The sequence below is a fragment of the Neolamprologus brichardi genome, chromosome 1 (genome assembly GCF_056152115.1).
Source record: "Neolamprologus brichardi isolate AB-2024 chromosome 1, ASM5615211v1, whole genome shotgun sequence".
Taxonomy (NCBI): Eukaryota; Metazoa; Chordata; class Actinopteri; order Cichliformes; family Cichlidae; genus Neolamprologus; species Neolamprologus brichardi.
The window spans coordinates 33712385-33725248 of NC_142104.1; the positions used below are offsets into that span (position 1 = coordinate 33712385).

The 12864-nt window shown below is 43.0% G+C and overlaps 1 protein-coding gene across 1 annotated transcript in view; it reads left to right on the forward strand.

The window, feature by feature from the left end:
• Positions 1–3789, forward strand: part of LOC148106449 (protein NLRC3-like) — a 28855-nt gene extending 25066 nt beyond the window's left edge. Inside the window, exons 4-5 of the mRNA XM_087844889.1 lie at positions 3050–3096; positions 3245–3789. Of these exons, the coding sequence (XP_087701015.1) occupies positions 3050–3096; positions 3245–3789 (592 nt within the window). The remainder of the gene's footprint in view (positions 1–3049; positions 3097–3244) is intronic.
• Positions 3790–12864: the final 9075 nt, after the last annotated feature.

The window sequence follows — 12864 nt, forward strand, 5'->3', positions numbered from 1 at the left end:
AGTCACGGCCGGGTCTCACCCTTCAGCCAAACAGCACAGTAAAAGGTAATCCTTGATTACCTGGCCTTTAACGGGTGTCCGAAGTCCCGCAGGAGGCCACCCGAGCTACCTGGGCACCGCCAGTGATGACGCACGTCTGCGATCACCTGTCGCCGCTACACGCTGAACACTGTGCTCTACGGGGTCTCACCCCGGTCTAGGTTAATTTATACACTGTTTAAAAGCGTCCCTGGGGACTCTCAGCCCCTCAGTTTTTATTTACCTGACGCCCGAAACCGCGTTTCTACCACCCAATCAGTCCGAATTCCCCTAACCTTAAAGAGTGCTTGGCATCTAACTCCACACTCTCACTCAAGGCACACAAACCAAGCCTCTTAGCTTTAACACCACAAAAAACCTCACAAAAAACACAGAGAACCCCCTAAAATAAACAGCAATAACTTTTGAGAGAATTTTATCAAACTTTTACCACTAATTATCCTAATTAAATAAAATCACTACGGACAGAACCCAGCAGAAGGCCCCCCTGAGTGAACATTCAATTTAGTTTTAACTTCGCATTTAGTACCTTTGGATAAAAATTATTCAACAGGTGGTACTGACCTTTTATGTCCCGGGCTTTTGTCACTCAGTGGGCCCCTCCTGGATCCCCCCGTCTTTGGCACCCCCGAGGAGCTCCGCTCCCTCGCAGCGCGTCTTCTTTCCCCCCAAACCGGGTTTTCGGCACCAAAATGTAAAGTTCTTTTGATTTGGAAGGAAAAGTAAGCGCAGACAGAGTCCCAGGGAGTGTCCAAAAAGTGATTTATTAAACACACACGTATTACAGAGTGCGGGAGGCCGGTCTCCCCGTTCATCCCCAAAACAGAAAGCTTTATAGCCTTTATGACGTCAGAACAATTCCTGGACATGATCTTCTTCAGACAACAACAACCCTTTCCCGGACTTGAAACCAGATGTTTTCCATATATAGTCTGGGAACATATCAACTGTGTACTCGAGTGTGAAAGTGTGATTTATTACCGGCCCAGGCCACCGAAAGTTCAGCGTCCTCATCTGACTTACTGTGAATGTGTTTGATTCTACGTGCTCTGACCAATATGCTGAGTGGTAAATGATACATGATAATAAGGATGATAACCGAATAATGACAATGATAAGTGATGCAGACTAATGAAGTAATGATGAAATAATGATTGTGCATGTGAATGATAACATAGTGACAGAAAAATAACATTCCTTTACGTGACAGGAACTACAAACATGTGGACAGACTCATAATTAGGCCAAAGACACATTAAAGGAATTATTACAGGTTTAGAAACAGGGATGGATATGGAGGAGCTTAGCATGAATTTGCATTCAGGAAAAAATAGCAACGAGCATGAGGTGAGGAAACAGTTAGGAAAACTAAAAGGATGTACTGTCAGGAATACTGCAGTACTTTAGGAAGAACTACACCAATTCAGAATGTGTGGAGTACAGTTAAGAACATGAATGCAGACAGGAAACAACAGCAGTGTTCGTAAAGTAAATTCAAACTCCTTCATTAAATGCAGCTGGTTGAAATGGAGCAGAAGGAGCACATGCAGGGCTGGACGTGGGCTGTATATACATGCGTGTATCTGTGTTGTCTGTGAGCAGAGAAAACAATGCACTTTTTATTCTCCCACAATGAGTGAAATATAAATGTATTTTACATAATACCTAACAGTTAAAATAATAATGATACTGTTAGCTTCAACAACAACTCCTCTCAACACACATTAACAGGTCGTGCAATAAACTAATAACCACAAAGGTCCTGACAGGTAATAAACCTGTTATTACTTACAGTGGCTTCATAAACACACTGATGGAAATGTCCAGTGTATCATAAGCCAGCCAGTCCTGTTACTGCAATTAACTTCTTCACCATAAAGTGTCACCATCAGGCTTCAACAGCAGTTTCCTGTATTAATAGTATTAATGAGCTACAGGTAGTATGGATGGGAAAATGTAGAGATGCTGGGCAAACATTTGATCAAATCCACAGTGGGAATAATTGAAGTGATGACGGCAGATGTAGAGAACAAAATGAATGAATCATATTGAAAGGTTAAATCAGGAAGATCCTGGAGAGGAGGATAGCTCTAATGTTCAGTTTGTGATGTTTGAATTCAAAGCAGCTCTTAAATGCATAAAAATGACTTCACCTGGGAACATCTCATCCAGGGAAAGTCATGGAAAGAATGACAGTGGACAGACTGATGTATGTGACGCAAAGAAGGCAGCTGTTTGCACCTTCTCAGCAGGGGGAGGAACACCATGGACCCAGCAGTCAGAGTCAGAGATAAGGAAAGCTCAGTGCATTAGGAGATGAGGTGTGGTTTGTATTAGCCAACTTAAATGATGGAAATGAATGAGTTGTTCCTGGTTAATATTCTGTGTTTGCTAACAGTATTACAGACCCAGGCCTAATCTGTCATCTGTTAACAAGTCCAATATCTTTTATTTATTGGTGGATAATCCACTAACATGTTTTAATGCACAAGTTAATGTGATTTCTGTGTGCTGATAACATCCAGTCTGTTCTGTATGGAAATAAAATAACTCAGTGAAACCAGACGAGGTCATTTCTGGAGAAGCTGTGGTGGGTTTGTGGCTCGCTGCTGCTGATACAAAGTTGGAGGTAAACAGGTCGGCTAAAAAAGCTGAAGGGAGATGGCTCATAAACAAGTGACCGCCACTTTATTAGGTCACAGGTGTACTGTACCTGAGACAGTGGCCACTGTGTACGTAATAAAGTGTCAGCCATGTTAAATGTGTTTCCAAGAGGAGAAAACCAGCTGGCAGCAAAGGCAGGGAGGTGTCCTTTCCATCTAAACAGGAGAGGAAGATAAAGATAATCAAGGTCACAGTTTGAATCAGTCATGTTTCATTCAATACAGTGGTGTACTGACAGATCCAGGAACTGTTCCTTTATCAGTGTGTAACAGTGTGTGTATGAGAGCCATGTAATGTCCATGTGTGCATGCTGACTGTGCTGCTCTGACCCCCCTCCTCCTTTCAGGGTGGAGCCTGCTGGAGTCCGATGGTTGAGACCAGGTCTGAGGAAGTGTAAGTGTGTTTTTAATGGGATTCATGAAAACAAAGCAGCACACATTCAACCATCTTCATCATGTCAGGAGTCATCATCAAAGTGTCAATCAATGAACAGATGATGGATCAATAACTGCAGCTGGATTGTGTTTGTTCTCTCCATCAGATTCCTGTCAACTCACAATCGACACAAACACAGTGAACACAAAGCTCCAACTGTCTGACAACAACAGGAAGGTGACACATGTGAGGAAGGTTCAGTCATATCCTGATCATCCAGACAGATTTGATGTTTATCAGCTGCTGTGTAGAAATGGTCTGACTGGTCGCTGTTACTGGGAGGTTGAGTGGAAAGGATATGTTTATATATCAGTGAGTTACAGAAGCATCAGAAGGAAAGGAGACAGTGCTGACTGTGTGTTTGGACACAATGATCAGTCCTGGAGTCTGAACTGCTCTAATCATGGTCCTGAATCTGTCTGGCACAATAACAGTCAAAGATTCATCTCCTCCTCCTCCTCCTCTATCTGCTCTTCCTACTCTGACTCTAACAGAGCAGCAGTGTATGTGGACTGTCCTGCTGGCACTCTGTCCTTCTACAGAGTCTCCTCTGACACTCTGATCCACCTCCACACCTTCAACACCACATTCACTCAAACTCTTTATCCTGGGTTTAGGTTCTTTCCTGCTTCCTCAGTGTCCCTGTGCTGAGTGGAGTGTAAAGAGTGTCTCCTGTTAGAGAACAGATAGTTAAGTCTGTACGTGTCTGTCTCTTTCAATCACAAATGTGTTTTCAGATTCATGGATTCAATCAGTTGATGTTTGAAACTGTTCTAAATGATTCCTTGTAAACTTCTTCCTCTTCAGTCCTTCAAAGATGGAAGCTCCCATTATTCCAGGATCCACATGTTGTTTTTCTGTCTTTTTCCACTCAAAGCTTCACAGTGAATATCAGTATGTTGTGTTTTTCTGAAGCTCAGTTCACAACCAGCTCCTCTGCATTTTCAACAGGTTCAACAGCTCATTAAAATGAATCCAAATGTTTGATTTCTCTTTCTTAATGGGATGTTTCCAAACCCCACATGCTCTTACTGTGTCACTCATTGTTGGAAGCTCAAGCAGGTTTATATTTTTCACAGTTACTGAGATCTTCAGTGGGGGGTGGACATGCTCCTGTACAGACCTCTGAGGAGAACCAAGGTGCAGTCAAAGAGTCCAGTCTGTCCTCACAGATGTGAACATGTGGTTTCATCAGGTCTGCTGTCAGCTAGCAGGCTCTCATCAGAATCACTGTTCCTGAAAAACACAGTCTGTGTGACATCATCAGTCAGCTGATCGTCCCAGATCTGAATGGTTTCTGTCTCTACTGAGGAAGTCAGAGAATATCACTGAGGTGTGGATCAGGTCTGAGTGACCTGTGGAGGGACAGCTTTAAACAGTCCACAGGTCTCACGTCCTGCTCAGCCTGGTAGCAGATACCTCGTATTGTTCCAGATGTGCTGACATCACCAGCAGCAGCAGCACAGCTGTGTGATACGATGAATCTCAGTTATTGATCCAACACACAGTAAATACAAAGATCAGGATTTATGAGAGTAATCATTATGAGTCTGAACACATGATCACTGAATGTTAGTCTCCACAATAATAAGCTAACACAAGCAAACACAGCTTTCAGCTCTTATTTTGAAACTGGCTTATTTAGAGAGCTGTGATGTGAGCGTGCCTGGCTCTGAGGCACTTGGGTCAGCCTCTGTTGTTTAGAAGTGTTACAGACTGTGAATGACACAGACCTGTCAGTTTTCCATGTTTGTCTGTAACACAGCTCAGGGGCTCCATGCTGAACGCATCCATCCAGTGTTATTGATCCAGTACTAATACCAGCATTGGGATCAATACTACAATACACGATCACATGTGTCCACGTGATGTATTTGACCAGTTTTATTAATTAATGATCAATCAACTTATTTACTGCATCTGAGTCTGTGACAAAGTGGTTAGGCATGAACTAATTTACCACTTGTCCCTTAACCATATTGATAATTTATTTCTTTGTTATTTTACAGTCAGCCATAATGCTTTAATTTAGACATTGCTGGTGTAACTTCTCTTAACACACACTATCCCGGGTTTTGTTTGTGGTAGCAGTAGTTGCATCCTTTACATCCATGCATGTGTTTTAAAGCAAACACTACTAACCATCAGGTCATCTGAATTTTCTTCTGTTTACAGGCAAATGTCTGGTAAATTATGTTTCTTTATGTTGCTTTGGTTATACTTACCATGGTGTCCATGTTGTGTATTCAGGTCCTATATGTAAGACAGGTATGTGGGAAGGGCCGCCCAGTACTTCCTGTTTATACAGGGTCATGAGGTCAATGATTGCATCACTGGAGCTGTGTCCCATTTCAGGGTCTGCACGCTTGAAGTACGTGCACTACGCGTACTACGTACGGTGTGTACTATAAGTACAAGAAGTGCGGAAGTGAGAGGCTTGTGAAATGGGATGGTATATGCTTCGTCGCGCTGTTCAGGTTGCCTAGCAACCATGATACTAACCGCGAGACACGTTTCATACAGCATTGTGTGACATAAATGAAGGATAAAATGTTTTGTTGGTCATTCATTTTTGTCATGACATCACTTCGATTAGGTGAGTATCTGAGGCTGAGACCACGGGACTGTAAAACATGATTCAAGGGCTTCATTTCTGTACTGAACAGTTATTTAAGATTAGCTAGTAAATAATAATTAGGTAATGTTGTTCATGAGACTAAAGTCATCTCACTATGGTAATGGAAATATCATATGGCCAATATTATAGTATTGTCAGATTATTATGATATATATATATATATATATATATATATATATATATATATATATATCACTGACTTTCAGCTTGTTTTGTTTGTGGATATATGACTGACTTTAATTATCCATAAAATCATCAGATTCTCTGTAAGATTAAGGTCGACTATATATATATATTTAGAAGTAGAGGCTTTAAAACCAAGTTAACGCTGAAAGTACAAACATCACTAATGTCACATAACTTTGCCGGCATGTGGCCAACAGCAATGTTTTAATGTTCTTCGTTATTAAACATTCGCACATGAATAAGTGATGTCATATTCAGTACTTGCTTTTGACAGTTCACTCTTCGGCCGCTCCCTTCTTGCGGCAAAATTATCCACACCCACCGCCGCGCTATGAATTATGGGATATATGGGACCACGAAGCGTGCACCAGACCACGCTTGATATTTGGGGAAATCGACGGTGCATTTGGAGTATGCATTTCAAGTACACTTTGAATTGGGACAGCCGTCGTCGCGTGGCGGTGACGTAACCGCACTTAAAATGCGTACTTCAAGCGTGCAGACCCTGAAATGGGACACAGCTTGGGTGTAACCATTGACTGTAGAAAACATGGACGACGCGACAGCTCCCCAAAAATGAAGCCAAAATGTCTCTATCGCCCCCTGGTGTCTGGCTGCAGTATAGGTCATAAACCCCATCTTCTCCATGTTAGCGGATGGGACTGGGGTGAGATTAAAATAAATTAATTCTCCTTAGATAATTTTTTTCCAAAGACTCTTTCTTTTGTTTTCAATAGTTCTCATCACACTGATTGATGTTCAAGGGGTCTCCTTTCCCATAAGTTTGATTCTAATTCCTACCGCGGTGATGTTAAATTGGGGTGAAACGTCATCATAAGAGCTTTGACTGACAGCTGCGCCAGAGTGAACCGAGCCGCAGGCACAGAGGCCGGAGGCCCGAGGGCCCTCCGCGCCCCGGAAGAGGCCTGACCGAGCAGCAGGCGCCAGGCCCCGCCAAGTAGCCACCGGGAGTGAGCTGGCACATGACCTGAGCGCCCAGCCCCGGACACCAAGAACCAACAATGCACCGACCCCTGAGGGCATCAGTCACCGGCAGGGAGTGTGGTGAGGGGAGATAGGCCTCCACACTTGGAGGACCTGGGAGTTCCCAGAGAGGTGGAGTCTAAGACCCGACCTGACATATAGACACAGACAAACAGGCACACACAGACACAGACATGCATTCCCACCCTCATGCACACATATACAAACACTCAGCACTCACCCAACGTAGGAATAAACGTAAATGGACATGTACACACAATCACACTCCCCAAACATACTCTTTACCCCGGGTCCAGGTATCCTCGCCCCCAGAGGGGGAAACGGCACTCAGACCCAAGAGATGTTACCCTTCCCTCCGGGGTGGAGGCAAGCAGACCGCCCCAGGCTCCGCAGCAGCAGGGAGGCCAATCGGACAGCCAGCATCTCTTCCCAGCCACCCCGCCCCGATGGCTAGTAGAGAACGGGGGTGTGTTAAGACCCCATACCCTCCGCCTCCCGCTCAAGTGTAGTGTTGCTGCGTGTTGCTCTAAAGTGTATTTAAAACAAGGGAGAGCATGGTGCTGCTGCCAGAGAGCAGCAGGTGTTAGCACGGCCCCTCCTGAGAACCCTCAATGTCTACATGGATTTAAAATTGAGAGGTGGGCACCGGCGCCAGAGGTAGGTTTGAATACACAGACCGTCTACTGGACGCCGTTAACGTGCCCACCCTCAAGGCCCTGTGTGTGTGTTATGAGAGTGTAAGTAATGTGGATGTCTAAGTTGTGAGATAAAATTGAGGCACAGGTGGCCAGAAGAGGACAGAGGGGGGGGGGGGGGGGGGGGATGTCTCCCCTGCACCCTGGTGACACACCCGCACCCCAAAGCCCTACCTGTGTGGGTGGGTGTGGTGGAGCGGGAAGAGGGAGGCAGCCGGGGATGGGGAGGAAAAGAAGGGAGGGGAGGGTGTCCCTCCCTAGGGCCAGCTCCCCCGCTGACCCCAATAGGCACCCCCGTCCTCTGGTATCCACCAAGGCAAGGGAGCCCAGGCCCATCCAGACCGGGGCCTACGGCAGCAGCACCGCCAAGCCCCACAGGACCCGGGGCAGCCCACCCTACCCCACCGCAGAGGAAACTGTACCCACCCCAACATTCAATCATCTCCCAGACTACACAAGACACAGACACCCAGGTTAAGTTTATTCTTCACCTCTCCTATGTCTCTCCCCCACCTGCAGAGTGGACTCCTGCAAAGATGGAACAACCTCCCTGCCAGTTGAAGAGCCCCCCGGTTAGGCCGATGCACAAGAGGCCCCCTGCGCCAGGGCTGAGCCCCCGTGCACCCACCCGCCCACAACCTCGGCGACACACCGACGAGGACCGAAGCCCCCAAGGCCCAGCCAGAGCCCCAGCACGGAGGCGAAGCACCCCCGAACCCCAAACCCCCACGCCCGCCCCGGATCCACTCAGGGGCAGCCAGGCCACCAGGCCAGTAACCTACGTCAGCCAGCACAGACCATCCTCCAGCCCCGCCGCACGCGGCCACGAGGAGAACAACCTCTGAGAGCGACCAGAGCCACTAACCAGGTTATGAACACAACCCCCGGGTTAAGCCCTCCAGGGATAACGCCTCTAGGGGTCCTCCAGGTGTCCTCCAGGTGTCCTAAGCCCATCCCAACCTCCACATCAACCACAATAGCCAAGGCGGGACCAAACCACGACCCCCCACCCCCGCTAGGTGATGGAGCCGATCAAAGGAGCCCAGAGGGATTGATCTAATGTGGTGGCAGAGGCTATATCGAGACTAATGTGATCTATTAGATAGTTTCTATATTGGCTAGAATTAAGATTATTTTTATTTTTCCAGTTCATGAGGACCGTTTTCTTGGCGATGCATAGGGCAGTAAAAATCATGTGGACTGTATTAGTTTCTGTAGTGACATCATCAAAATTTCCCAACAAGCATACTAAAGGGGAGGTTGGAATTTTACATTTCAGACACTTTGATAAGTCTTCACATATCTCGTGCCAAAACTTCTGCACTGGTGGACAGAACCAAAGAGCGTGGATGTAATTGTCTGGTGTATTGCCTTGACAGTGTGAGCAGTTGTTGGCGGATGTAAAGCCCATCTTGAACATTCGATGACCTGTTTAGTGCACTCTATGCAGTATTTTGTATTGTATTAATTGCAGATTGGGATTTTTAATCAATTTAAAGGTTTTTAAGCAAATCTGAGACCAGACGTTTTGGTCTAAGCTGACTGATAAATCTGCTTCCCACTTTGCAATAGGAAGGGATATTGATTCATCTATTTTAGAAAGTGTTCTGTATATTTTAGATAATAGTTTGGGGGATTTAAGAGTAAGAAATTGAACCACACTTGGTGGTGTTTGTAATTCAACTTGACTGAGGTTAAATTTCTTTTTTACTATGGATTTAATTTGTTGATATTCTAAAAATCTTCTAGTCTGTCAAATGGAATAAATTCTGTTCCCTCTAATATATGTTCTAAGTATTTAATTCCTTTACAACTCCATTCTGGGAAATTAATCATATTATTGTTTTGTAATATGTCAGGGTTATTCCAGATAGGTGTACGTTTGCATGGGATTAATGAAGACTCCGTTATTTTTAGAAACTCCCACCATGCTGTCAGAGAGAAGCTGATGTTGATGCTTTTAAAGCATTCATGTCTTTTGATGTTTGAGCTAATAAATGGTAGGTCTGAAATCTCTAGATCATTGCATAGTGCCTGTTCAACATCTAGCCAGGGCTCATCTAAGAGGGTACATTTTAACCATTCTGAGATGAACTGAAGCCTGTTGGCTAAGAAGTATTGGTGAAAATTAGGCAGATCTAATCCTCCTCTATCCTTGGTTCTTTGTAGCATTTTTAAGCTGATACGTGGGGGTTTATCTTTCCAAAGGAATTTAGAAATATGTGAATCCAGAGAGCTGAACCAATCTTGTGATGGTTTGTTGGGGATCATTAAAAATAAGTAATTTATTTTTGGCAAGATCATCATTTTTATAGTGGCGACCCTTCCCATGAGTGATATGGGTAGAGATTTCCATCTAGTCAGATCGCCTTCTACTTTCTTTAGAAGTGGGATGTGGTTTAATTTAATTAAGTCTGAAAGCTTAGGAGAAACATTAATACCTAAATATTTAATATTTCCAGATTGTAGTGGGGCAGAAGATGAATTATGGAAGGAGCAGTTAATGGGAAGAACTGTAGATTTTGGCCAGTTAATTGAATAATCTGAAACTCTTGAAAACCAGTTTATTAGAGTAATTACCTCAGAGAGGTTGATTTGTGAGTTTTGCAGAAAAGGCAACACATCATCCGCATAGAGACTGATTTTATGTTCTACGTTCTTACATTTTATGCCCTTAATTGTTGTAGCCTGTCTAAATGCTGCTGCTAGAGGTTCGATAAAAATTGCAAAAAGTGAAGGGGAGAGTGGGCATCCCTGTCTGGTGCCCCTCAGGAGACAAAAGCTGGAGGATGTCTGGTCATTTGTTCTGATACGAGCTGTTGGGGAATTGTATAATATTCTTATCCAATTTATGAAAGAGTTTCCAAAACCAAATTTGTGTAAAGTTGCAAATAAAAATTTCCAGTTAACTCTGTCAAATGCTTTTTCTGCATCTAGAGATAATATTATGGTTTCAATGTTTTTATTGTATGAGTAGTCTATTAAATTAAGTAATCTACGAGTGTTTGTTGAGGAGTGCCGACCTTTTATGAAACCAGTTTGGTCAGGATGAATTAAGAGGGGGGTTATTTTCTCTAATCTCTTTGAGAGAGCTTTGCAGATTATTTTAAGGTCTACATTTATAAGGGATATTGGACGATAACTTGAGGGAAATAAAGGGTCTTTTCCTGGTTTTAGCAGGAGACTAATGTTGGCAGAATTCATATTTGGTGGTAGTCTGCCATTTTTCTTGATTTCCTGCAACAATCCATGGAATACTGGTGCCAAAATTGTCCAGAATTCTTTGTAGAATTCTGCAGGAAAGCCGTCTGGACCTGGAGCCTTATTACTGGGCATACTTATCAGGGCTTCCTGAAGTTCACCTGGCGTCAGTGGCGAATCCAGTGCCATTGCTTGACTGTCTAGTAATTTTGGAAGAGTTACGTTGTCAAGAAACAAATCAATTTCATTTTTAGACGGGTTTATTTGTGGTGAATATAAAGTTTCATAGAAATCCCTGAAAATGTTGTTTATTCTTCCAGGGTCATATATTGTGTTCCCCGATAAATCTTTAGTAGCACATATAGTTGTTTTTTCTTTATTTATTTTTAACTGGTTTGCTAGAAATCGACCGGATTTGTTACTGTGTTCAAAATTCTGCAAGCGAAGTCTTTGTACAAGGAATTGTGTTTTTCTATTAATAATTTCATTTAATTCTAGTTTTGTTTTGCATATTTTGTTCATTATTTCTTGATCTTGGTGGAACGCGTAGGCTTCTTCTAAGGATTTGATGGTTTTTTCTAATTCCTGAATATTTTTGTTTTCTTCTTTCTTTTTGTGTGATGAGAAAGAAATTATTTTACCTCTCATCACAGCTTTTCCTGCTTCCCATAGAACAGAAGCAGATGTTCCGGGAGTGTCATTAAAGTCTAAATATGAAATCCATTCCTTTTTAAAATATTTAATAAAGTCTTCATCTTTAAGTAGTGATGTGTTAAATCTCCAGTTTTTACTTGGCGTAGTATTATTCTTGTTGCATTAGTGTTAAAGATACAGGAGCATGATCGCTGACAGCTATAGGGTGAATCTCAGTGTCTGAAATGTCACTCAGCAGTGAGCTGCTGACCAAAAAATAATCCAGACGAGAGTAGGAGTGATGAACATGTGAGAAGAAAGTATGTTCCTTACTGTTGGGGTGAAGGGAGCGCCATGCATCGCAAAGGCCATAGTCGCTCATATACTGTTTGATTATATTTGTGGACTGCCAATTACGCTGAGTTCCTGCTGTGTTGAGCCTATCTATTTCTTCATTTAGTCCAAGGTTGAGGTCGCCTCCAAGAATGAGTGTGCAATCAAGGTGTTCAGAGAGTGCACTAAAAAATCCGTGGAAGAATGAGGGTTCATCAACATTTGGACCATATATACTTACAATACATAGTTTTTTGTTCAATATTGATAGTTTAATAATTAGAAATCTACCCTCTGGGTCTATAACTGTATCGAGTACTGTAAAATTAACATTTTTATGTATTAAAATTGCTACTCCTCTTTGTCTAGAATTATAACAAGCTGCAAACACATTAGGAAACTCAGGTGTTTTAAGTTCGTTTAAACCTGTAACAGGTCTGTGAGTTTCTTGTAATAAAACAACATCTGCTTGTAGTTTTTTAAGCTGGTTAAATATCTTTAACCTCTTTCCTCTGGTGCCAGCCCCATTTACATTCCATGTGACAAACCTCAGCATGCCCAGAATTTACTAAAGAATTTACTAAAGAAATCAAGAGAAACGCCCCGGGCTGCTCAGTCACTAATTACTGTTACTGTACTTTTATTACAAGTATTATACTGTAAAAGCAACAGGCTGCACCCTGCTTCAGCTCCTATGCAGAGCTGAATATTAAATATGTGCAAACAACAGCATGTTTTCAGTCTCTTGACACATCTGTAAAGACAGTAACATCTTTTTTAAAAGCTTGTACTTCAGTAACTCCTCATTAATCAGGAACTATGGATTAAAGTACTGTAGTGTACTGTAATACTGAAAAAATGTAAGAGAAGAACTTCAGATCCTGAGTGTGTGAGGACAGAAGAATCAGCTTTATTTCAATATTGAGGGATAAAATTTATATCTGAGTTTGATGGTTCTGTTGTCTTTGTGATTACAGGAGCTGCCCTCAGATTCAGACCTCAGCACCACCCAGTGACAGCAGACAGATCATCCAA